The sequence below is a fragment of the Pelophylax lessonae genome (assembly GCF_965119305.1).
Source record: "Pelophylax lessonae genome assembly, chromosome: 7".
In the NCBI taxonomy this organism is placed as follows: domain Eukaryota; kingdom Metazoa; phylum Chordata; class Amphibia; order Anura; family Ranidae; genus Pelophylax; species Pelophylax lessonae.
The window spans coordinates 265,267,064-265,289,958 of NC_138774.1; the positions used below are offsets into that span (position 1 = coordinate 265,267,064).

The 22,895-nt window shown below is 41.4% G+C and overlaps 1 protein-coding gene across 4 annotated transcripts in view; it reads left to right on the forward strand.

The window, feature by feature from the left end:
- The window catches only part of DENND1A (DENN domain containing 1A), a 1,402,774-nt gene that overhangs the window by 266,359 nt on the left and 1,113,520 nt on the right, over positions 1 to 22,895 (forward strand). For all 4 annotated transcript variants that reach the window (XM_082262893.1, XM_082262895.1, XM_082262894.1 and 1 more), the window contains exon 3: positions 18,559 to 18,602. In XM_082262893.1, coding sequence (XP_082119019.1) covers positions 18,559 to 18,602 — 44 coding nt within the window. The remainder of the gene's footprint in view (positions 1 to 18,558; positions 18,603 to 22,895) is intronic.

The window sequence follows — 22,895 nt, forward strand, 5'->3', positions numbered from 1 at the left end:
CTTCAGCAAACTGTTTGCGGGCTTTCTTGTGCATCATCTTTAGAAGAGGCTTCCTTCTGAGATGACAGCTATGCAGACCTATTTGATGCAGTGTGCAGCATATGGTCTGAGTACTGACAGGCTGACCCCCCACCTCTTCAACCTCTTTAGCAATCCTGGCAGCACTTTTATGTCTATTTCCCAAAGACAACCTCTGGATATGAAGCTAAGCATGTGCACTCAACTTCTTTTCTGGACCATGGCGAGGCCTGTTCTGAGAGGAACCTGCCCTGTTAAACCGCTGTATGGTCTTGGCCACCGTGCTGCAGCTCAGTTTCAGGGTCTTGGCAATCTTCTTATAGCCTAGGCCATCTTTATTTAGAGCAACAATTCTTTTTTTCAGATCCTCAGAGAGTTCTTTGCCATGAGGTGCCATGTTGAACTTCCAGTGACCAGTATGAGAGAGTGAGAGCAATAACACCAAATTTAACACACCTGCTCTCCATTTACACCTAAGACCTTGTAACACTAGGGAGTTACATGACACCAGGGAGTGAAAATGGCTAGTTGGGCCCAATTTGGATATGTTCACTTAGGGTACTCACTTTTGTTGCCAGCACATTAATGGCTGTTTGTTGAGTTATTTTGAGGGGACAGCAAATTTACACTGTTAGGGTCCTTTCACACGAACGATCTGATCAGATCCGCCTGTCAGTTTTTTAGGCGGACCTGATCGGATCCTCCATGCATCCCTATGGGGCAGCGGATGTCAGCGGAGACCTCTCCGCTGCTATCCGCTTCCAATCCTGTCCGTGAAATCGGGACAGATGGAAACCCTATTTTCCATCCGTCCAGCGGATTGGATGAGAGCGGACAGGCGGTCCGTTCTCATCAGATTCCCCCATAGAGGACAGTGGGGAATCTAACAATTCAGGGAACAGCATATTTACACTGTTATACAAGCTGTACACTTACTACTTTACATTGTAGCAAAGTGTCATTTCTTCAGTGTTGTCACATGAAAAGATATAATAAAATATTTACAAAAATGTGAGGGGTGTACTCACTTTTGTGAGATACTGTACCTATTTACTCCTAAAGTTGTATGTCAATAAAACAGATAGGGGTTGATTTAGCAAAACTGGGGAGTGCAAAATCAGGTGCAGCTCTGCATGGAAACCAATCCGCTTCCAGGTTTTTTTTTGTCAAAGCTTAACTGAACAAGCTGAAGTTAGATGCTGATTGGCTACCATGAACAGCTGCACCAGATTTTGCACTCTCCAGTTTTACTAAATCAGCCCTACAGCGTTTACTAATTGACTCCCGCACTACGAATATCTAAAACTCCAGAAAAATTGGAGATACACCTCATGTATTTGACATGTAAATGTTAAGCCATTTGAAATCTAGTGTTGTAGAGACCTGAACTAGGATGTGGTTCTTGTTTTAAGTTTGAAGGTATACACATTCTAAAAAATATATACAAAGGTATATTCCGCGCGCCAAGGAGTTTCCAGAGTGGTTATTTAATTACTATACAGATTAAATGGTGGGTGTTTATAAACTCTAGCCTGAAAATAATGATCCTTGCAGCTGTTGTATGTCTAGGGAGAATATTGATATATATGATCTCATAAGAGGTCAAATACAGCGCTTGCTATGAACTATAGATGCCGGTGTATCTGTTTGGTATGTGTATTACCAGTGTAGAATATATATGACTAATATCAAAAATGAATTTTCAAGAAGACATCAGGGTAAAAACTCCATCAATTAATTATTCAAGTCAGTGCAAAGTGAATAAGCATAAATAGATAAAAACAAAACCAATTTGTATATTTAAAATTAAAATCGCTAAAAAATATATATATATATATATATATATATATATATATATATATATAAATATAAATAGCTAGGAAGAATTGTCCAAAATATATAAAGTGACTTTTGTGCTCCAAATTCATGCAAAGTAGGGTGTCCTTGATGGCAAATATATCCTCAATTCCAAAAGTGCAAATGCTCTGGCCGTGACAAACAATTCCTTGTAAATAGGCGAAATGAATCACTTACCAAATAGGTTGGGTTCTATATGCCGTATGGCACTAGAACCATTCGCGCTTGTAAAGCCCACTTGGCTTAAGGGATTTTTTCCCTCTGTGTGGTCCTCCGGAATGCTGGAATTCCTCTATGCTCCGGGGTACTCGATCGGTAATACCATGTGGGGGAGAAAGAAGGCTGCGAATAGGTTTAAAGAAAAGTATTTATTTCTCCAAAGTTCAGATAAAATAAGTTAAAAAGCTGTATAACATCACTGGTGGTCTAGCGGTGCGAGTTGCTCGTCCTCCTCGCGGAGCAAACAAACTCACTTCCGGCTTGCGTTCCACCCCTGTCGTGACGTAATGACTGTGTGCGGTCCAAGCTGACGCGTTTCGTCACTTCCGGTGATGTCCTCAGAAGTCACTTTATATATTTTGGACAATTTTTCCTGGCTATATATATATATATATATATATATATATATATATATATATATATAATTTTAGCAATTTTAATTTTACATATACAAATTGGTTTTGTTTTTATCTATTTATGCTTATTCACTTTGCACTGACTTGAATAATTAATTGATGGAGTTTTTACCCTGATGTCTTATTGAAAATAGATTTTTGATATTAGTCATATATATACTACACTGGTAATACACATACCAAACAGATATATCGGCATCTATAGTTCATAGCAAGCGCTGTAATTGACCTCTTATGAGATCATATATATACACATTCTAGTCTTAATTTTTATTGGATCCATATACAGTAGTAGTTTTTCTACATTGTTACAGTGGAAAGTTACTGTTGCAAGCTATTATGTGATCCAGAGAAGCAGAAATTGCTGTGTCATTGTCTTCCCCATTGAGACTTTGGCTGTCATGTTAGAGAGGAACATACGGAGGGGGCCACACTATATTATTCATGGGGTTTAACTGACGTCACCCAGAATGAATAGTTAACTTTGTAGGTCTGCAAGTAGTGTGTTGAAGTATACAGTATGTTTTGTACCCCTTGGAGGTAAACAAAACCAAGGGTTTAAAGCATTTGTGCTTCTAATAGGATTTCATAGCATTTCATAACCTGTGAGATATAATATTGATCTTATTAGGGCATGTTTGCCATAATCATTCTACACCACCTAACTTCCTACTAATCTTTCTAATCTTTTACTTTATTTCCTTAGCAATAAAATGGTTATATGTGTAATATACAGTGTCACAAAATTTCTCTTGAGTATTGTGTAATATTTTGTTTGTTTTAAAAGAAAAATGTTACATATGAGTTTTGTCAGTATTTACAGGATAATTACATGCCATAAAGATGGCTTAATTACCAGTCTGGCTTTGAAAATTGAAAATAAACCAATGCCTCTGTCAGTAATAATTTTATTCTTAATGATGAATTAATACAGGCATTTAATGTCTGGAGACAACTATGCTGTGAAAGATCTAGATTTCTAGGGTTTAAAGAACCACTCCTACCACTAACTGTAAGTTTGTAAAATTAAATGATTCATTTTAGGCTATTCTGATTTTCCAAGTTGCTAAATACATGTGCATTAAGCATCTGTGAAGTTTTTTTTTTTTTCCGTGCAGTGAAGCATTACAAAATAGTGATAGAAAAGATATAAAGTGTATTGTATTTGTACTGTCTACCCTCAAGTTGTAAAGCGCTGCGTAAACTGTTGTTGCTATATAAATCCTATATAATAATAATATAATACAGTATAAATGTCTTTATTTTACATTTTTATACACTCTTTGATATCTGTCAACATTCAATATTCTTCATGAATTGAATCAGTTGTAAAATTAATGAAGTATTCACTAGAAATCTGTAAAAGGAAATCTTTCTAATGTAACTAAAATAAAATAAAGTTGTAAAACATTTCAGCAAGGGGTTTGGGCTTTAGGTATATTTTACTGCGGCAGGTCGACTCTATTATGCGAAACGATGTAGCTATACATCGCTTCATGTAACAGACAGTGGGAGCCGATTGGCCAGAGGGGGAGCCAATCAGCGGGTACGGCGGACGGGATGTCCGCCGGCCACTTGCAATCACTCCTTATTGAGACAGAACGGCAGGACAAGGACAGAACAAGGCAGAATGCCATTCTATCACAGATGAACACTGGGATCCTGTGTTCCTACTATTTAGAAACACAGTTCTCTGTGTTCATCTAGTGAGTCCATCCCCCACACAGTTAGAAAGCACTCCTTAGGAGCACACTTCACCCTTTGATTGCCCCTGGTGTTAACCCCTTCTCTGCCAGTGTCAGTACAGTAACAGTGCATATTTTTAGCACTGATTACTGTAGTAATGCCACTGGTCCCCACAAAAGTGTCAGGTCTGCCGCTATGTCAAAGTCCCGCTAAAAATCGCTGATCGATGCCATTACTAGTAAAAAAATAAATAAAAATGCCTCAAATCTGTCCCCTAGTTTGTAGATGTAATAACCCAACAACTGTCTGCACTGATGGCGGTCCTGGAGTCCTTGCTGTCCAAAGTAGATTTGGTCCTGGGCGAACGGGCTAGTATAAAGTGCCTCCCCACCTTCACCTATTTCTTCTGTCTCCTCAGATCCAGAGTCTGATTTGGCTGCTGCGGATGCAAGTTACTCTTTGGGGTCTGCGTCCATGGACTTCCACTGTCCATGCACTCTGCGTACTCAGATAGTGAGGATGATTTCTCTGGTCCTCTAGCCGCACATGAAAAAGCCCTAGTGAATGCACTAATTGTATCAGTGCGGTAAACTTTGCATATGGAAGGTGCGACTAATGCAGCATCACAGGTCTCGTTTGACATCCACAGGTCCTCAAATGCTGCGAGGGTGTCCCCCTTTCCCGCTTTCTTTGACAATATTGTCTCAAAACTGTGGGGGTGCCCAAAACGCACCCTTGCAATCCCTAAGTGTTTCTGAATGCGGTACCTTTACGAAGAGACCCTCCTTAAAAAATGGACAGTACCTCCTGTAGTGGACTCCCTGGTTTCCAGGTTAAATAAAGCCACTGTAATTCCGGTTGAAGAGTCCCTGGTCTTTACAGACCAGACTGATAGGCGGTTGGAGGCCTTGACCCGCCATATGTTCACTGAGGCTGGCTTGACACTTAGGCGGGTATTTACTATTGCCCTAGTGTCACAAGCTATGACTGAATGGGCTAAAATGCTACACCGGGACCTGGAGGAGAAACCGCTACCCCCCCCTGCCATTGTGGAGCTGGCTGATCAGTTGGTCCAAGGGCTTCAGTTTGTGATGCCGCTTTGGATTCCGCTCCCCTGATTTCTAGACTGTCTGTCTCAGCAGTGGTCCTGCAGCGCATGATCTGGTTGAAATGCTGGCCTGCAGACCAGGCTTCTAAAAAGGTCTTGTTCGATCTTCCATTCATGGGGATCGCCTGTTTGGAGCTTCTCTGGATTACATCATCAAGGGCCTCACAGGGGGAAATAGTACTCTTCTCAGGCTTCCAAGGGTAAGGAGTCCCGTCGCAGACGGGGACCTTTCTTTTCGGCTCACAAGCGGCCTTTTCCTTCCTTTAGGGTCTGAAGTAAAGGGATCCACGCCCTTTCGGACCTCCGCTGGGGGTTCCAAGAAGTCTTGGGCAAACCATGAGTGCGTTCTGCCAGTCCTGCGGACAATCATTCCTCCACATGAAGGGGCGTTCTCATCCGTATCTGGGGAGGGGAGACTTCTTCGCTGCATTCCGGATCCGTGGACTTCCCTGATCCAGGACAAGTGGGTCCACAAAGTAATTTGCTTCGGCTACAAGATTGCGTTTCGATCATATCCTCCGGAAAGGTTCTTCCCTTCCAACCTGCGCCTGTCCTATGGCTTGTTTCTTCAAGGGGTTACTTTTCCGGTTCCAAAGTCGGAACATTTTCAAGGTTTTTACTCAAACCTGTTTACAGTCCCCAGAAAGAAGGGCAAGGTGCCTCCAACACTGGACCTCAAGGCGCTAAACCACCTTGTGCGGGTACAGAAGTTCAGATTGGAGTCCATGCCCACAGGGGTGGCGTCCTTATGCCAGGGGGATTTTCTCGCCTCCATCGACATCAAGGATGCCTACCTTCACATCCTAATATGGGTCGCCCATCAGCGCTTCCACCGCTTTGCCATGGGCAAGGAGCATTTTTCAGTTTGAGGCGTTACCTTTTGGTCTCCTCTCCGCTCCTCGGGTCTTCACGAAAGTGTTGGTGTTAGAATAGAGTTCACCTGCTGGTGGCACTGTGCTGCTCTGGGCTGATTGCTGCATTTCCAGTGTCCACCAGCAGGTGTCTCCCAGAAGCCAGCATTACTTACCCCTGTGTTCAGCTGTCAGGTGGCTATTTAAGGCTTCTCCTCCCTCTTTCCCAAGTGCGTCACTATTCTGATTGCCTTCTTGTTACCAGAGCCCTATTCCTGTGATCTTGATCCTTAGCGATATCTTTCCTGTACCCCGCTGCCTTGCTCCTACTCTCTGCCTAAGTAAACAGTCTTGTTTGCCCTCTTCCTTGCATCCCTGTTACTCTTGTCCCTTATATTGTAAATATTTGTAGAGAGTCAGTTCTTAGGTTCTTTAGTTATTTTTGTCTTTAGGGTTGGTTTTTGCTTGCTGGTATTATCCATGTTCACTGGTTGCTGTGTTTGCTTGTTTGTATGTTCCACTGTAAATAAATCTCACTTTAAGGGTATCTACATAGTTTGGTCTCAGTTTCGATGTGTAGCTACATGTGTCTGGTCTCCCTATCTACTGCTGAATCATAACAGTTGGCCCCGGTTCTAGCATTATTGCGTCAGCGGGGGATCGCGGTACTGGGGTAACTGGATGATCTTTGAGTCTTTGACTGCCTTGTTGGACAACTTCGAGATTACGCTGCAATCACTAAGGGAGTTTGGTTGGATTCTGGATCTTCAGAAGTCTGCTCTGGTTCCGTCTACAAGCCTGGACTGACTATCTGGGCCTGACTCTGGATTCCTCCTCAGCTCAGAGTGTTTCTTCCAAAAGTTGCAGGAGTCAATTCGGCTTCTGCTATCCAGCAGGTGGTCGTCTCTTCGGACTTGCATTCAGGTGGGCCTGATCGTGTTTACCCTCGAGGCGGTTCAGCTTGCACAGTTCCACACGAGATCTCTGCAAAAGGAGATTATGGTAAAATGGAACACGGCTCCTCAGTCCCTGGACAATCTGATGCTGTTGAGCCGAAGTACGAGAGGGTCCCTGGTTTGGTGGCTTCATTCTCCGGCACTTTGTCAGCACAGAGTTAAGATGGTTCTGCGTCCATGTCCATCGTTCATTCCACAGGTCATCTCTGATTTTCTCCTGAATGAAGACATTGTGTTGCCCCCCGTCCCCCGTCCCAAGCCTAAGCATCCTAAGGAAGTTGCTTTGCACTCCTTGGATATGGTTCGGGTAATAAGGGTTTATCTGGTAGCTATGGAGTCTTTTCGGAAGTCAGACTCACCATTTGTCTCCACAGATGGACCTCGTAAGGGCTGGCTGCCTCTGCTGTGACCATTTCCAGATGGATCAGACAGACTGTGGTTCAGGCTTATTCTATCAAGGGTCAGTTTCCTCCTTTCCTTGTCAAGGCACACTCTACTCAGGCGCTTCGTGCTTCCTAAGCCTTCCGCCACCAGGCGTCAGTGATGCAGGTTTGCACAAAAGGAGAAAGTAGTCGTGCTTCTTTTTTGCTAGAAAATTACTTCGAACCCCCAAACAAAAAAAGTCTTATTTTTATTGCGGTCACGAGGAATGTAAAGATGCCTTGTAACAGTAATTGGCAGTGACAGGTACTCTTTATGGAGTACCTGCACTGCACTTCAAAGTATTCAAAATGCTGAAATCTGTATTTTTAAATACTTACAGTTTTTTACAATCGGCACAGTTAGCAGCCGAATAAACCGGAAATTACGTTGTGACGTCACTTCTGGGTTACTACATCAAAGACCCGATCAAAGCTGAATCCGACACCAAGCAGCTGGCGGATATGCCGGCTGGTTGCTCGGGTCTCCCGGTGAGATGGGAGACTCGGGCAGAGCCGTGGGGGGGATTTCCCATCCCGCACACTGGGATAACGGCAGAGTGGCTGTTATCCCCTCAAATCTGACCCCCGGCTCTAGAAAACGGTACCGGGTTGATGCCTTCAGCTGCAGGCATCATCCCTGTACAACCACTTCTGCAAGCCGATGTACAGGTACATTGGTTTGCGGGAAGTGGTTAATCCTACAATTTACTGTACTACATATCAATAAAAGCATACTATATATAGCTAAATGCATACTGTATATAGACTACATACTATATGTATATGTATATGTGCTTAGCTGCCAAAGGATTTTTATTTTTGTCCTTCTAGTTTTCAGATTTACATAGCTCTACCATGCATATAACATTCTCTTATAGGGTAGGAGACCTGAGTTATGAGCTCAGTTGAGCCCATTTTGAGCTCTGCTTTACAGGGGCTGCAAGGTTAAATATCCACTTCAAATTTAGGTACTTACACTGCATGCAAAAAAAAAAAAAACTAAAATGTAGGTGTGTATTGGTGAGTAAATAGCTGTGGCCTGGAGTTCACATTTATGATCATTTTCATATGTTTCTTGAATATGTGTAGTGCCATGGTGTCCTAAGCTGGGGATAAGGGACTCATATATATAGTGGGATGGAGCGGAATTTAAAAGTAGGATGGAAGACTTGTAAATAGGGCAAAATTTAATGGGGAGCCAGTAATGACTGCCTGAGACGGCAGGCATTGACTATATTCCCAGCCACTCTGTGTTCTGTTTATTTAAAAAATGTAACTATTGGTAGAATTCATGCTTTTAGGTTTACAATGGGAACCATCCGTGCATTAACATGCTCATAAAACAAATTTGGCCTATGAAAACTTAGTATTCAAGCCAACTCCGAGAAACATGTAAACATTAAAATTACTCATGAAAGAATTCAGTTGCCCTTAAGCTACAGACCCGACAAAATGAAGTGTGCTGTAAAGATTGTAGGATTGCCTCACCCAGACACGATGATCAAAACTCCGAGCTATGAAGTCTGCATCTGTTAGCGATGTGTCCCAAGGCAACTCTTAGCTCACATATTTGCAAGCATTATGATATAGAAGGAGAAGGTGTCTGAGGCTAATTCAGCTTGAACTGCTTTACTCTTCTGGCTCATTCGAGCCCTCTGGCACCAAGGTTTTACTTAGATCCCAGCTATTGGCCGTTCTGGATGCTTTACAATACTTAAAATTGGATGCATTTTTTGTATGTCTATATTTGTTAGTAAGATAATTTGCTAATTATTTGTATAAAAACACAGTCATGTACACACACACTCACACCCCATTGTCCTGGGGTTCAGTTCTCTTTAGAGATGGACTTGCTACATTACTTAACTCTATGTTTGCATAGAGATTCTTTCTAGTGTTCTTGTCTGTTACCTTAATCCAAAAACATAGTGGTGTCGTTCATTGGCTTCTGATCAAAGATAATATGGTCTTGGTTTGTCTTTGTCATCAGCATTAGATGGTAAATGTTAAAAGAGACTATTATGAATGATTCTGAAGTTATTTCCTTGGCGTCAGGATTGTAGTAAATTAAACAAATATAAAAGCTGTATTTACTTCCCCCTTTTAAAATCTCAAAATACATAATTAGGTGGAGTCAACCAATCTGTAACTTATTGGAACTTTTAGCTGTTATAAAAATAAAATATTATCCAAACATATAATTTTAATCCCATTCAAGTGCCTACTTTAACCACTTGACCTCCAGAAGGTTTTACCCCCTTCATGACCAGGGCATTTTTTTGCTATTCAATACTGTGCTAATTTAACCACTTCCCACATATCGACGTACCTGTATGTCGGCTCGGAGAAGTGGTTGTACCGGGAGATGATGCCTGCAGCTGCAAAAATCAACCCGGTCCAGTTCTTTAGAGGTGGCGGTCGGCTTTCAGAAGATAAAAGCTGATGCGGCTTGGGAGCCGCTCGGCTGGTATCCTGCCAGTATTCCGCGGCTCTTCCGTCCCACCGGGAGACCAGAGCAACCAGCCGGCACGTCCGCCAGCGGGTTGGTGTCCCGAACAAAGCTGGATTTGGCTTTGATCGGGTCTCCGATGTATTAACCCAGAAGACGCCACTTCCTTTTTACTCGGCAGGTAACGGCGCCGAATTTAAAAAACTGTCAGTATTAAAAAATGCATTTTGAATACTTTGAAGTGCAGTGGAGGGGTCTAGGGTCTTTAAGACCCCCCGATCCCTCCACAAAGAGTACCTGTCCTATTACTGTCACAAGGGATGTTTACATTCCTTAAGACAGCAATAAAAGTAATCAGATTTTTATTTATTTTTTTTTAAACATTGCTAAAATAAAAAATTACATAAAATAAATAGGAAAAAAAATAAAAGTTTTTAAAGAGCCCCTGTTGCTGTGAGCTTGCGCGCGAAAAAACGCATACGTAAGACGTTAAAACCGTGTGTGAGAGCAGTAATTACAAAAAAAAAAAGTCATACACCGTAACTCTAAACTGTTATCCGTTAAAATTTTTTAAAGCATTGCCTATGGAGATTTTTAAGTACCATAGTTTATCGCCATTCCACAAGTGTGCGCAATTTAAAACTGTAATTAGTTAGGTATCTATTTACTTGGCGTGACATCATGTTTCAAAATATACAAAAAATTTGGGCTAACTTTACGGTTTCGTTTTTTTCAAATGCAGTGAAATTTATTTTTTCCAAATAAATTGCATTTGAAAGACCGCTGCGCAAATTCCGCGTGACAAAAAAATATTGCAATGACTGCCATTTTATTTTCCAGAGTCTAAAAAAATATTTATAATGTTTGGGGGTTCTAAGCAATTTTCTAGCTAAAAATACTGATTTTAACTTGTAATCAACGTGTCAGAAATAGGCTTGTTTCTTAAGTGGTTAACTGGCAATTGCTTGGTCATGGAACACTCTACCCAAATGAAATTTATATAATTTTTTTTATCTTTTCAAACAAATAAAGCTTTTGTTGGTATTTGATCACCCCTGGGTTTTTTATTTTTATTAAATAAATGAAGAAAGACTGAAAATTTTGAAAAAAAAAAATAAAAAACATTTTCTACTTTCTACTATAAAACATATATATATATATACAAAGCAAAAAAGAGGGTTTGGGACTTTATATGAGGCAACACAAAGGCATGTGCCTCCATCCCTATTATCGCACGATAAAAATAATAATAGTTTGGGACTTTATATGAGATGTGTGGCTAATATTTGTGCAACCGTCATATAATAACAAAACAGATCATGATGAATCACGTTTTATAATACTCATAGAAGAGGTAAAAAATTATGATGATGACCATGTACATGGAGAACAACATAAAAGGGTGTGGATCATACATGAATATGATAGTATAAATAACAACAATGACAAAAGAATAAAATAGTACCATGAGTGCATGCATGTTATCTGGCAACATGAATGTCACCCATATGTACAGGTGGTGTGCCAATACATTGAAATACATGATGATGCAAAAAATAGTACATTGGATTTGTTTCATGGAAAGCTCGACGCGTTTCGTGTAAAAACACTCATCGGGAGCGGGTAAAATCCAAATATCTAGAAAAAATAATGTATATAAAACACATATATATAACAAAATAGTCATGTATGTGGCTGTATTGCAGCCTAGTATCCCTAGCCCTTGTAATCTTGAAACTCACGAGTATGTTCCAGGATGAGTTGCAGGATGTGTGGAAATGCGCCATTGGAGGGTGTGCCTGACACGGGAGCTGAGGGAGCAAAGCCTGCGCACATGAATGGATATAGTGGTAGATCTATGGATGCTATGAATCCATGGGTGAGGACCACCAAAAACTCCATCAGTTGACCACAATGGGTTTCTAGGGAAATAATATCATAATAAGGTATTGAAAGCTAATTGAAGCTAATAGCTCGTATACAAATAAGGAGATGAGGTGGAATGTCCATAGCCGAGAACCAAGCCGCCAATATATATTATATATTTTTATATATAAAAAAATTCTAAATACATTTAGTCAAAAATGTATTCTGCTACATGTCTGAGGTAAAAAAACAAACTGTGTTTTTGGGGACACGAGTATAGTCCTTATTGTAGTCAAAATACTGATTCGTACTGATACTATACTAGTAATGGCAGTGATCAGCAACTTATAGTGTGGCGGGCAATTTAGCGTTAACAGACACTGTCTGGGAGGGACACTGACACTGATTTTATTAGTGACACTAATACAGTGATAAGTGATAATACTGTAATTTTACTAATGACATTGGCTGGGTGACAGGGCAATCAAGGGTTAACTGCAGAGGGCACCTAAGGGGTTAAATTTGCCTAACAAGTGTATATGTGCTGCTTGTACGTACGCAGGATCTGGCTGGCTTCTCTCCCTGAACGAAGAGGTCAAGGAGGAAGAAACTAGCCAGATCCTGTGTGAGTACAAACAGCAAATCTGTTTACAAACACACAGAGGTCTGTGCTGTGATTGGCCACAGCTGATCAGCAGGTATACAGCCAAGATCATTGGCTGTAACCTGCTGACAGACACATGCTGTGACCAATCAAAGCACAGATCAGCAGGGGGTGCACAAATCACGCCTCAGAACCAGGAAGTAAGCTGCTACGTACCCATATGTCGCTTAGCATGGATCTGCTACCCGCCCGCAGTAAATGTACTGTGGGCGGCAAGTGGTTAACAGACTCATTTGACTGAATAATTGAAAGCCTTCTGGATTAGCAAAACCTATGAGCTTAAGTGAGATTTGGGGGAAATCACATCTATGCATTTCAGTAATACACTGTAAAGCTGAGGATATTAACATACAGGTGTATGCACAATGCATTGCTATTTATTCTGAATGGTACGCCAGTGCACATTTGTGAACACTGTGCATTTGTAATGCACTGCATTGTTAAAGAAAAAAAAGCTGCATGGTAATGAGTTAGTTAAAATGAATGGGGCTATCTTAACACAACACAAGTTAACTCTTTTTTGTGTGGTTTTGCACAGAGCAGCCCAGATCCTCCTCTTCTCAGGTTCCCCACCGTTGCTCCTGACCCCTGCCCAGTGCCCCAGCAAGAATAGACACATACTGCTCTGTGTGTCTATTCAGACATTAGGTTGTGGCTAGGCCACGCCCCCTCTCTCCCCTTTTTTTGGCTCGCTGACTTTGACAGCAGCGCAAGCCAATTCCCCCCCTCTGTGTGTCTCGGCCAAACAGGATGAAGAGTCCCGGGCAGCCGAGTCTCTCATGCTGCATCGCTGGATCAAGATGGGGCTCAGGTAAGTATTAGGGGGGGTTGCTACACACAAAGTATTTTTATCTTAATGCATAGAATGCATTAAGATATAAAACCTTTTACCTTTAGAACCACTTTAATATACTGCAACAATCTGAATCTTGCCTGAGCCCCCTGACCTTCCTGCCTCATAGCCTACTGTATACCTACATGAGTTACTGGAGGGATATAAGCCTGAAAAAAAATGTCATGGAGCTTTAGAGAAACTTTTTTTATCTGGACATTGAACATGAAATTTACACGAAATATCTATCCCACCTTTGTAACTTTTGTCTCTACGCTATCCATATGTTTCTATACACTGTAACTCTGACAAAAAGTGCCCACTATTATCTATACTAGAGAAATTCAGATAATTTATAACTAAGGCCAGGATTGGCCTTCACAGGAAATTCAGTGACTTTACACTATGCAATGTGCTTTCATAAAGGAAATAAAATACTCATCAGGGAATGCTGGCTTTGGGGGCTAGCAAAAGTTGCTCCAAGGGAGATATTGCTGTACATTGTACACCACAGTATTACCAGCATTGAAGGTTCGGGTAGAGTGATGCCAAATGATTTCTTATTTATTTATTCCACCTATGACTTAGGATACACAAGTTTATACGTTTTCCAAAAAGAAAATACTTTAAGAAGCTGTTTGCTTTCTGGTTTTCTCAAATAGCTTCATGCTGATCAGGGAGGGGGATAAGATACACTTTTGACTCATTTGGCTTTATACATATATTCTTTTCTCTCCAGATCAAGTAAGACTAACCTGGCAAGCATATGATGAGGAGCCTAGAGCTTCAACTGCAGCCTTGATTAGAAAATAAAAATAATCACATGCAGTATTCTGACAAACAGCCTTAGGGCCTGGTCCTGAACGGGACTTGTGTGCAATATCTGTTGGAACCCTGGGAAAGAGCCAGTGTGAGATTTAGCACAGCAGATTCAACTCAAATCTAAGATGTTTTTTTTTTGGGCAATGCGGCCATTCTGATTAGAAATTGTAATCAATGCAGCTGGATATGTAGCAGCTTTCATCATCCTTTGGGCTAGCGTAACAGAGTTTTGAGATTGGTTTTCCTTCATTGCTCCATGTGAGTAAATGTGAAAGTATGGCAAATGCATACATAGCAAACACAATTTAAACATATGGTCAAATATGTACCTTGAAAGCCTGAGTGCACCAGCCCATAGGGTGCATTCACACTTGTGAATGCACCCATACTACAATTCGATGTGAGAACCCCAGTGGGGGTTCCCCTGATTAGCTGTAAGGCAGCTCCATTGAAAGCAATGAGAGGCTGCCAGCTCTGGCAGCTAATCATAGCCATTCACTAAGGGTGCATTCACACCCACACTGCGATTAGATGCGTCTAGAGGCGATCACTCACACTTAATCACTGCATGAAAGATTACATGCAAGTGGCTGCAATTATCTCTGAGAGCCAGCAGCCTCCCATTTTTTTTTCAATGGGGCTGCCTACTCAAAGCCAATTGCGGGAACCCCCTCATCTAGTCACAATGCGGTGTACTCATAAGTATAAATGCACACTATGCATGTTACAGTTGTGTAATTGCTTTGAAATAAGACTGCATTTCGTTGCGTTGCACAATGTGCTCAGGTTTGTTGACACCCCTTCAGATTATTTAGGTATTTCCAGTGAAGGGTACTGGTAAAGATTCAGCATACCAAGTGGTTGTTAAGCTGCTATAACCTATTCATGCCACCCCCTCTGTTATAGAACGATGTGTGTCCCAGTGTCTGATCTATATAAAGAAAAGGCGATGATACCTTATATCAGAGCGTCTCCCGGCGCTCATGTGACTCCTTGGCTCTCTCCTCTCCCCGGCCGGGGAGGAGAAAGGAGAGAGAGCCGAGTAGTCACGTGAGCGCCAGGAGATACTCTGATATAAGGTATCTGCATTTTTTTTATAAAGAGACCAGATGCTGGGACACATTTTGTTATATAACAGAGGGGAAGGCATGAATATATTATATTTTTTAAAGCAGCAGGAGGGGTAGCTGCGGGTGCTGTCATGAGCAGACAGGAAGGGAGGGAGGAGGACAGAGCAGGGCTTCGGATGACGGAGGCACGTAAACCGACCACGGTGTCAGGGCTGAGAAGCCATGATAAACCATAGTCAGTTTACAGGGGGGAAAGGGCAAAACTAGGCAGGATAAGACATTTCTTTTTTAGGTGATACAGGGGGCCAAATTACACAGCACAAGCACTGTGCTGTGTAACATGCTTTGAAGAAATAAGATCTTTTTTTTTTTTTTTGGGGGGGGGGGGGTACCAAACACTAAGACATTTTAGACAATGGTATGGTTCTAACCATTTCGCTTTAGGGACTTTTAGCATGACAGTGCCTCAGTGGTTAGCTCCATAAAGTAGTAGCCTGCACAGAGCCCTGACCTTAACCCTAGTTAGAATGCCTGTAGGATGAATGGGAAAGCTGATTGCTAACCAGGTCTTTTTGTCCCAACATTGGTACCTGACCCTATTCTCATTTGCTTAAATGAGCTCGAATTTCCCCAGACCTGCTTTGAAATCTTGTGGAAAGCCTTTTCAGAAGATTGGAGGCTGTTATAGCTCTGAAGGGGTGGGGTGGGACAGCTTTATAGCATAGGAATGTGATTTCTAGGAAGCCCATAGAAGTGTTATTGTCAGGTGTCCGCAAACCTTTGGCCATGCAGTGCATATTGATAGTTGATTAGACCACTTGTTGAGAAAAAAGGAAATTACATAAGCAGATTTTCAAAACGCTGGACATTCTTCTCTGCTCTCATTCCTTCAGTGTTATTACCAGACACACACTAGATGCATATACAGTATCTCACAAAAGTGAGTGCACCCCTCACATTTTTGTAAATATTTTATTATATCTTTCCATTTGACAACACTGAAGAAATTACACTTTGTTGCAATGTAAAGTAGTGAGTGTACAGCTTGTATAACAGTGTAAATTTGCTGTCCCCTCAAAATAACTCAACACGCAGCCATTAATGTCTAAACCGCTGGAAACAAAAATGATTACACCCCCAAGTGAAATTGTACAAATTTGACCCAATAGCTATTTTCCCTTCCCGGTGTCATGTGACTCGTTAGTGTTACAAGGTTTCAGGTGTGAATGGGGAAGCAGGTGTGTTAAATTTAGTGTTATCGCTCTCACTCTCATACTGGTCACTGGAAGTTCAGCATGGCACCTCATGGCAAAGAACTCTGAGGGTCGGAAAAAAAGAATTGTTGCTCTACATAAAAAAGGCCTAGGCTATAAGAAGATTGTCAAGACCCTGAAACTGAGCTGCAGCACTGTGGCCAAGACCATACAGTGATTTAACAGGACAGGTTCCACTAAGAACAGGCTTTGCCATGGTCAACCAAAGAACTTGAGCGCACGTGCGCAGCGTCACATCCAGAAGTTGTCTTTGGGAAATATAGGTATGAGTGCTGCCAGCATTGCTGCAGAAGTTGAAGGTGGTTCAGCCTGCCAGTGCTCAGACCATACGCCGCACACTGCATCAAATTGGTCTGCATGGCTGTCGTCCCAGAAGAAAGCCTCTTCTAAAGATGATGCACAAGAAAGCCTGCAAACAGTTTGCTGAAGACAAGCAGACTAAGGACATGGATTACTGGAACCATGTCCTGTGGTCTGATGAGACCAAGATAAACATATTTCGTTCAGATGGTGTCAAGCGTGTGTGGCGGCAACCAGATGAGGAATACGAAGACGAGTGTGTTTTTGCCTACAGTCAAGCATTGTGGTGGGAGTGTCATGGTCTGGGGTTGCCTGAGTGCTCCCGGCACTGGGGAGCTACAGTTCATTGAGGGAACCATAATTGCCAACATGTACTGTGACATACTGAAGCAGAGCATGGTTCCCTCCCTTCAGAGACTGGGCCGCAGGGCAGTATTCCAACATGATAATGACCTCAACACACACCTCCAAGACGGCCACTGCCTTGCTAAAGAAGCTGAGGGTAAAGGTGATGGACTGGCCAAGCATGTCTCCAGACCTAAACCCTATTGAGCATCTGTGGGGCATCCTCAAATTGAAGGTGGAGGAACGCAATGTCTCTAACATCCACCAGCTCCATGATATCGTCATGGAGGAGTGGAAGAGGACTCCAGTGGCAACCTGTGAAGCTCTGGTGAACTCCATGTCTAGGAGGGTTAAGGCAGTGCTGGAAAAGAATGATGGCTATACAAAATATTGACACTTGGGGGCCCCATTTGGACATGTTCACTTAGGGGTGTACTCACTTTTGTTGACAGTGGTTTAGACATTAATGGCTGTGTGTTGAGTTATTTTGAGGGGACAGCAAATTTACACTGTTATACAAGCTGTACACTCACTACTTTACATTGTAGCAAAGTGCCATTTCTTCAGTGTTGTCACATGAAAAGGTATAATAAAATATTTACAAAAATATGAGGGGTGTACTCACTTTTGTGAGATACTGTAGTTGCTGTTAAACTGTATCTATAATGAAAATGTATTATTGTTTTGTTTTAGATAGACCTTTTAACCTGTCACTTTTTTTTTGTTTGCCTTCTGTGTCCTGTTGGGGAGAATTCACTTCACTTTGTGTCCCAAAGTCACAGCAGAGTGACAGTGGTCAGCACCACCAATATAGGAGGGAATGCCCAACAACCACAGCTATAAAAACCTTATAGAAATTCTAGCGGTTTCCTACCCTATGCCAGATTATAAAAAGTATAAGTTCTCCTATAGAGAAGTTGTTTATATACAGTGTTATGTTAAGCTGTATGACTACATATTTTTGTGTCTCCTTTTAATCATAGGACTATTATCAAGCTTACAGATACTCCCTCCTTCCACCTTGCACTTAATGCAGCATTTAGTTCTCACTGTGTGATTCTCTTGGCCATTTGACAACAGTCTGTGTTCTTTAAAAAGATAACACTTATTTCCTTGCAAGTCAATTTAAGACTGGTTAGTTGTAGTGTCAGGTAACAGTTTACATTTAATGGGGCAGTGGAGCTCTTTTTTACTTTTATTTTTGTTCCTCTTTTTTATGTTTCGGGGAAGGCTAAAGGGAGAATCTCAGAGAGAGTTCTTTGCTTTACTCTACACAGACCCAGGCTGCCCTCGCAGGATCCCCTGCCAGGATTTCTATCATCTTCTGATCAAATATTAATGTATGATTCTCTGCTTGCTCACTAATCCAAAGCCAATTAATATTATCTGTCAATTATTTACAGATCCTGAGCTGCAGAGGATCTTCCCAGAAGACTTCAGTGACCAGGTTTGGAATACTTAATTATTTTTTACCCCTTTTTTTTTTTAACATGACACCACATCTTTTTCCATGATAGTTATTTAATGTGCTGTTGCTGGTGTCCTTTAATAAACACAGGTGAAAGTCTGCATGCTTGAATCTGAAAGATGTTCAGCACTTCTGAGCGAGGTGTCAGAACTCTTTGCTATAAGAAGAGTAGTAATTTATGTCCCTATATTTTCATGTTGTTTGAAGATGAGGGTTCATTTATTTCAGTCATTTTAAAATGGATGCTCTCCAGTATCAAAATAATTGTAAAACAAAATGTAACAATGATGTGAATACCTTTATGTATTGTGAGACTCACATCAAGTGTAGAGCATTTAAAGGACACCGCCACTCGCTTTTTCATTCTTTTAAAGGCTTCTCGCCCATGTTTATTAAAGGAAAGTTCATCAGTCAGAAAAAATAACAGGTTTTCCCTCGCAGGGGTTTCAGCATTTCAGTCCTAAGCAAAATAAACGATCATTCAGCCCCTCTGGCTTGAACTTGCAGCCCTCCTGGCTTGTACTTGCAGCACTGCTGCTCTGGCCTCAAACTCCAGGCCCTTGTCTGTCTCTCATAGACTTCGCTCACCTAACAGGGTGCACACGGATAGCAGCCTTGTCCCACACTGACTCCCACGTGACTCCCGGGCCAGACCTCCTGCCTGCCAGGATGGAGCCATGAACCATGGTCAGGTCATTATTAAAAGCCCAGCACACACCTGACCAATTCGTTTGCTGGCTATATTGAATAGCTGGACCCTGGATTTGAGATTTCATCCCACCCAGATCACTTTGACTTCTCCAGGCTCCACGTCCCAAACTGGACTTTTTAAAACACAGAGGAAACTGGCTCTTCATTTCACAAGCTCCCTGGAGCCCCTCAACCTGCCTGGCTGAGAATTCTGGGTCACGTTCACTTTTTAGACCCTAGCAGGGCAACGCTCTGCCACAGTATATATTGTGTTTGTGTGTCTAAGTGGTAAACCGTTATTTACCCTTTGAAAGGGGTTGGAAAAAAGGCATAGCCATACAATGCAAATTAGTGACAACAGACAAGGCAAAAGAAGAACTACGTGCTAAATACTGCATTTATCACATTGCTCTATGCCATATTAAGTAATCTTGCTCTCAGTAGGGCATGAGTTGGTTCCACAAGCTAGGTACAAGAAAACTGATATGGAATGTGTTTGTTAGACGTGCTTTATGACAGAAGCAGTTAGTCAAGTTCTTACAGATTCATATATGATGTTGTTTTCCACCAATTGTGTACACTAATCGCCATGCAGTGCACCTTTCATGCTGCTTTTAAATTGATGATTTTACCTTTTTCTCCTTCCATTGTTTCATGAGGAACCACCACAGGCCTTCACCTGCCCTAAACATTGACTCTTGTCCTCTCTTGAGCGGTTGTACCCATAAACAGAACCTGCCAAGAAAGTTTGGGATCTGCCAATGCTGATTTGTTTATAAAGTTGATAGCTTCTGAGCTGCCATCATGATTCTTTTTTTTTTTATTATTATTATTTTTTTTTTATTAAGATTTGACAATATTAAACAAGGCAGTTTACAATTGGAGTGGCAGGGCCACATAGAAAATATATCTTATACGCAGTGGACTTAGTACAGTATCATACTCGCAGACAACTTTCAACAGTTCAGCAAGTCAGGGGTACAAAAAATGAAAAAAAAAAAAACAATAAAAAACGGAAAAGGTGCAATAGGGATGATACAAAGATTTGAAATGGATCACCATCTGTAGACCGTACATCATACCCATGCTGCTTCAGTAGATCAGGCATTTATGGAAGCATTTAGGTGCTCAAAGTCTTACAGCACACCACACTGTGAGCAATCAGCGAAAATAATTGGGAAGAAAGGAGGGGCAACTATAGGAGGAAAGGAGGCAGATATGTATCAGTACCAAACATAGAAAACACCACTTGAATATTTGTACCTACAGGTAATCTTATAATAAGGCTTACCTGTTGGTACAAGAAATATCTCCTAAACGTGCACCGTCTCTGCAGCTGGTGACACCAAGGGCACATGCATGGCTCGGCCATTCAAATGGCTGGAGCCTATGAACCCAGATGGAAGACTGGGTGAAGATAAAAGCCCTGTAAGTGGTGACAGCGTGACGTGCCAGCGTATGATGCATACTAGCACATTATGGCATTGTCATGCAGGGAGAAGATACTATATTTTTTATTAAGGGGACTTTACTAAAACTGGAGCCGACAGAATGTGGAGCAGCTGTGCATGGTAACCAATCCACTTTTAGCTTTCATTTTTAAAGCATCAGTATATAGCATTAAAGCCTATTATTGTTTTGCTATATATTAGAGCTGCACGATTAAACGTTAAAAAATCGTGATCTCGATTCACTCCCCCTCGCAATCTTAAAACAGCATGTCCTCGATTCTTACATAGCGATTCTCTGCTTGCTCACAGCTGTCAAAAAAAAAAAAAAAAAAAGCCTCCGGCAAATGTTTATCAACATTGTTAAGGCTGCTAGATAACTATAAACAAAATGCTTTACAATGTATCATTTTGTTCTTTTAGATCAGGGGTGTCCAAACTTTTTTCAAAGAGGGCCAGACTTGATGAAGTGAACATGCGTAAGGGCGGATCCTTCACCAATATGCACTATATGCAATCCAATGCGCTCACCTCACTGTAAGACCCCTGTATTACCAGCAGGTCATACACACTTTTCTCCACCAGAAAGAAAGGTTGAAGTGAAGAGTGGAAGATGATCCTCAGCCTGCTCACAGCTTTGTGAATGGCAATCCCCTGTATGTAAGGACCAGTTGTGTCTTCCGTTTAACCAGCGGAATAATGTGTCAGCCAGCCAGCACATGAAGGTATATTTAGGAATAAAAAGCATCTAAGTGCGTACTGTATTTAAAACTAAGTGTTTAATGAATAAAATCGCACTTACAGAAAAACTTCTTAAAACAAGCAGTAGAATTGTACAAATGACTCCGATCTTTGGGCGGCTCCATGAGATAGCAGCCTACAGGTGGCTGTGTGCAGTGCAGTGAACACACAGCGCAGGGAGAGGGAACGAACCAAATCTCGCAACGTCTGAGAGATCGCAAGACAGCCGACTGAGGACGTACAGTCCCACAGCGTTAAAAGAGTCAGAGATCCCAGCAGCGCTCAGAGATTCACTGGGGCCGTATTAAACTAAAACGCGAGCCGCAATTGGCCCGCGGGCCGGACTTTGGATATGTCTGTTTTAGATCAAAGGAATGAACTTCCAAGTCTGTAAGTGAGGGCAGTTTAACCTCCTAAAGACTAAAGCCTCATACACACGCAACGATTGTTGGCCGTGAATTTTCGGCGATCGGCCGATTATCGGCTTGTTAGTATGAGGATTCCGACAACCGACTGCGACTTTTCGGCCGAACAAAATCTGGTGTGCATGCTATAAAATTTTTGTTGGCCGTCAACAGAACGGCCGATTTTCCGTCAGTCAGTACAGATTTCGGCAGACAAAAATCTGATGATCAACACTGGGCATGCTCAGAGAAGAAAAAACACACGGAAAGTAAACCAGCACATGACATCACTTCTGAAGTTGGTTGTTGTTGGCCGAAAAAATTTGTGTGCAGTCTAGAGCACATTTCAGCCTTTTTCTGACACTTGTTGCTTACAAGTTAAAATCAGGATTATTTGCTAGAAAATTACTTAGAACCCCCAAACATTATATATATATATATATATATATATATATATAATATTTTTTTTTTTTTTTTTTGCAGAGACCTTAGTAAAATGGTGATTGTGATGCAATTTTCTAGGTTACGCTGTATTTGGGCAAAAGTCTTTCTAACGCAGTTTTCTTTGGGAAAAAATACACTTTAATTTTTAAAAAAATAAAAAGTAAACTTATCCCAATTTGTTTGTATAATGTAAAAGATGATGTTACACCGAGAATCGTCATCTTTATTCTAAGCGTAAAAAATTGTGATTCTCATTTTAACCAGAATCGTGCAGCTCTACTATATACTGTACATTTGAAAGGAAATAAACCGCTACCTGAGTTGGTGATCATATATTCGAATGAAAACCTTAAAGGATGGGTATATTTATACTAATAATTGTTTTTACTTTGTCCATTTAGGAAAAGTAGAACAACTCATATTTATATATGGGACAATCAGAAAATGTATTTTTGCTTTAATCGAATGATTGCTTGCCATCTTAATGCAAACCATTTGCTTTCTTCCATGACATCCTATTCCACTAAGTGTTTTTGTTCTCTTAA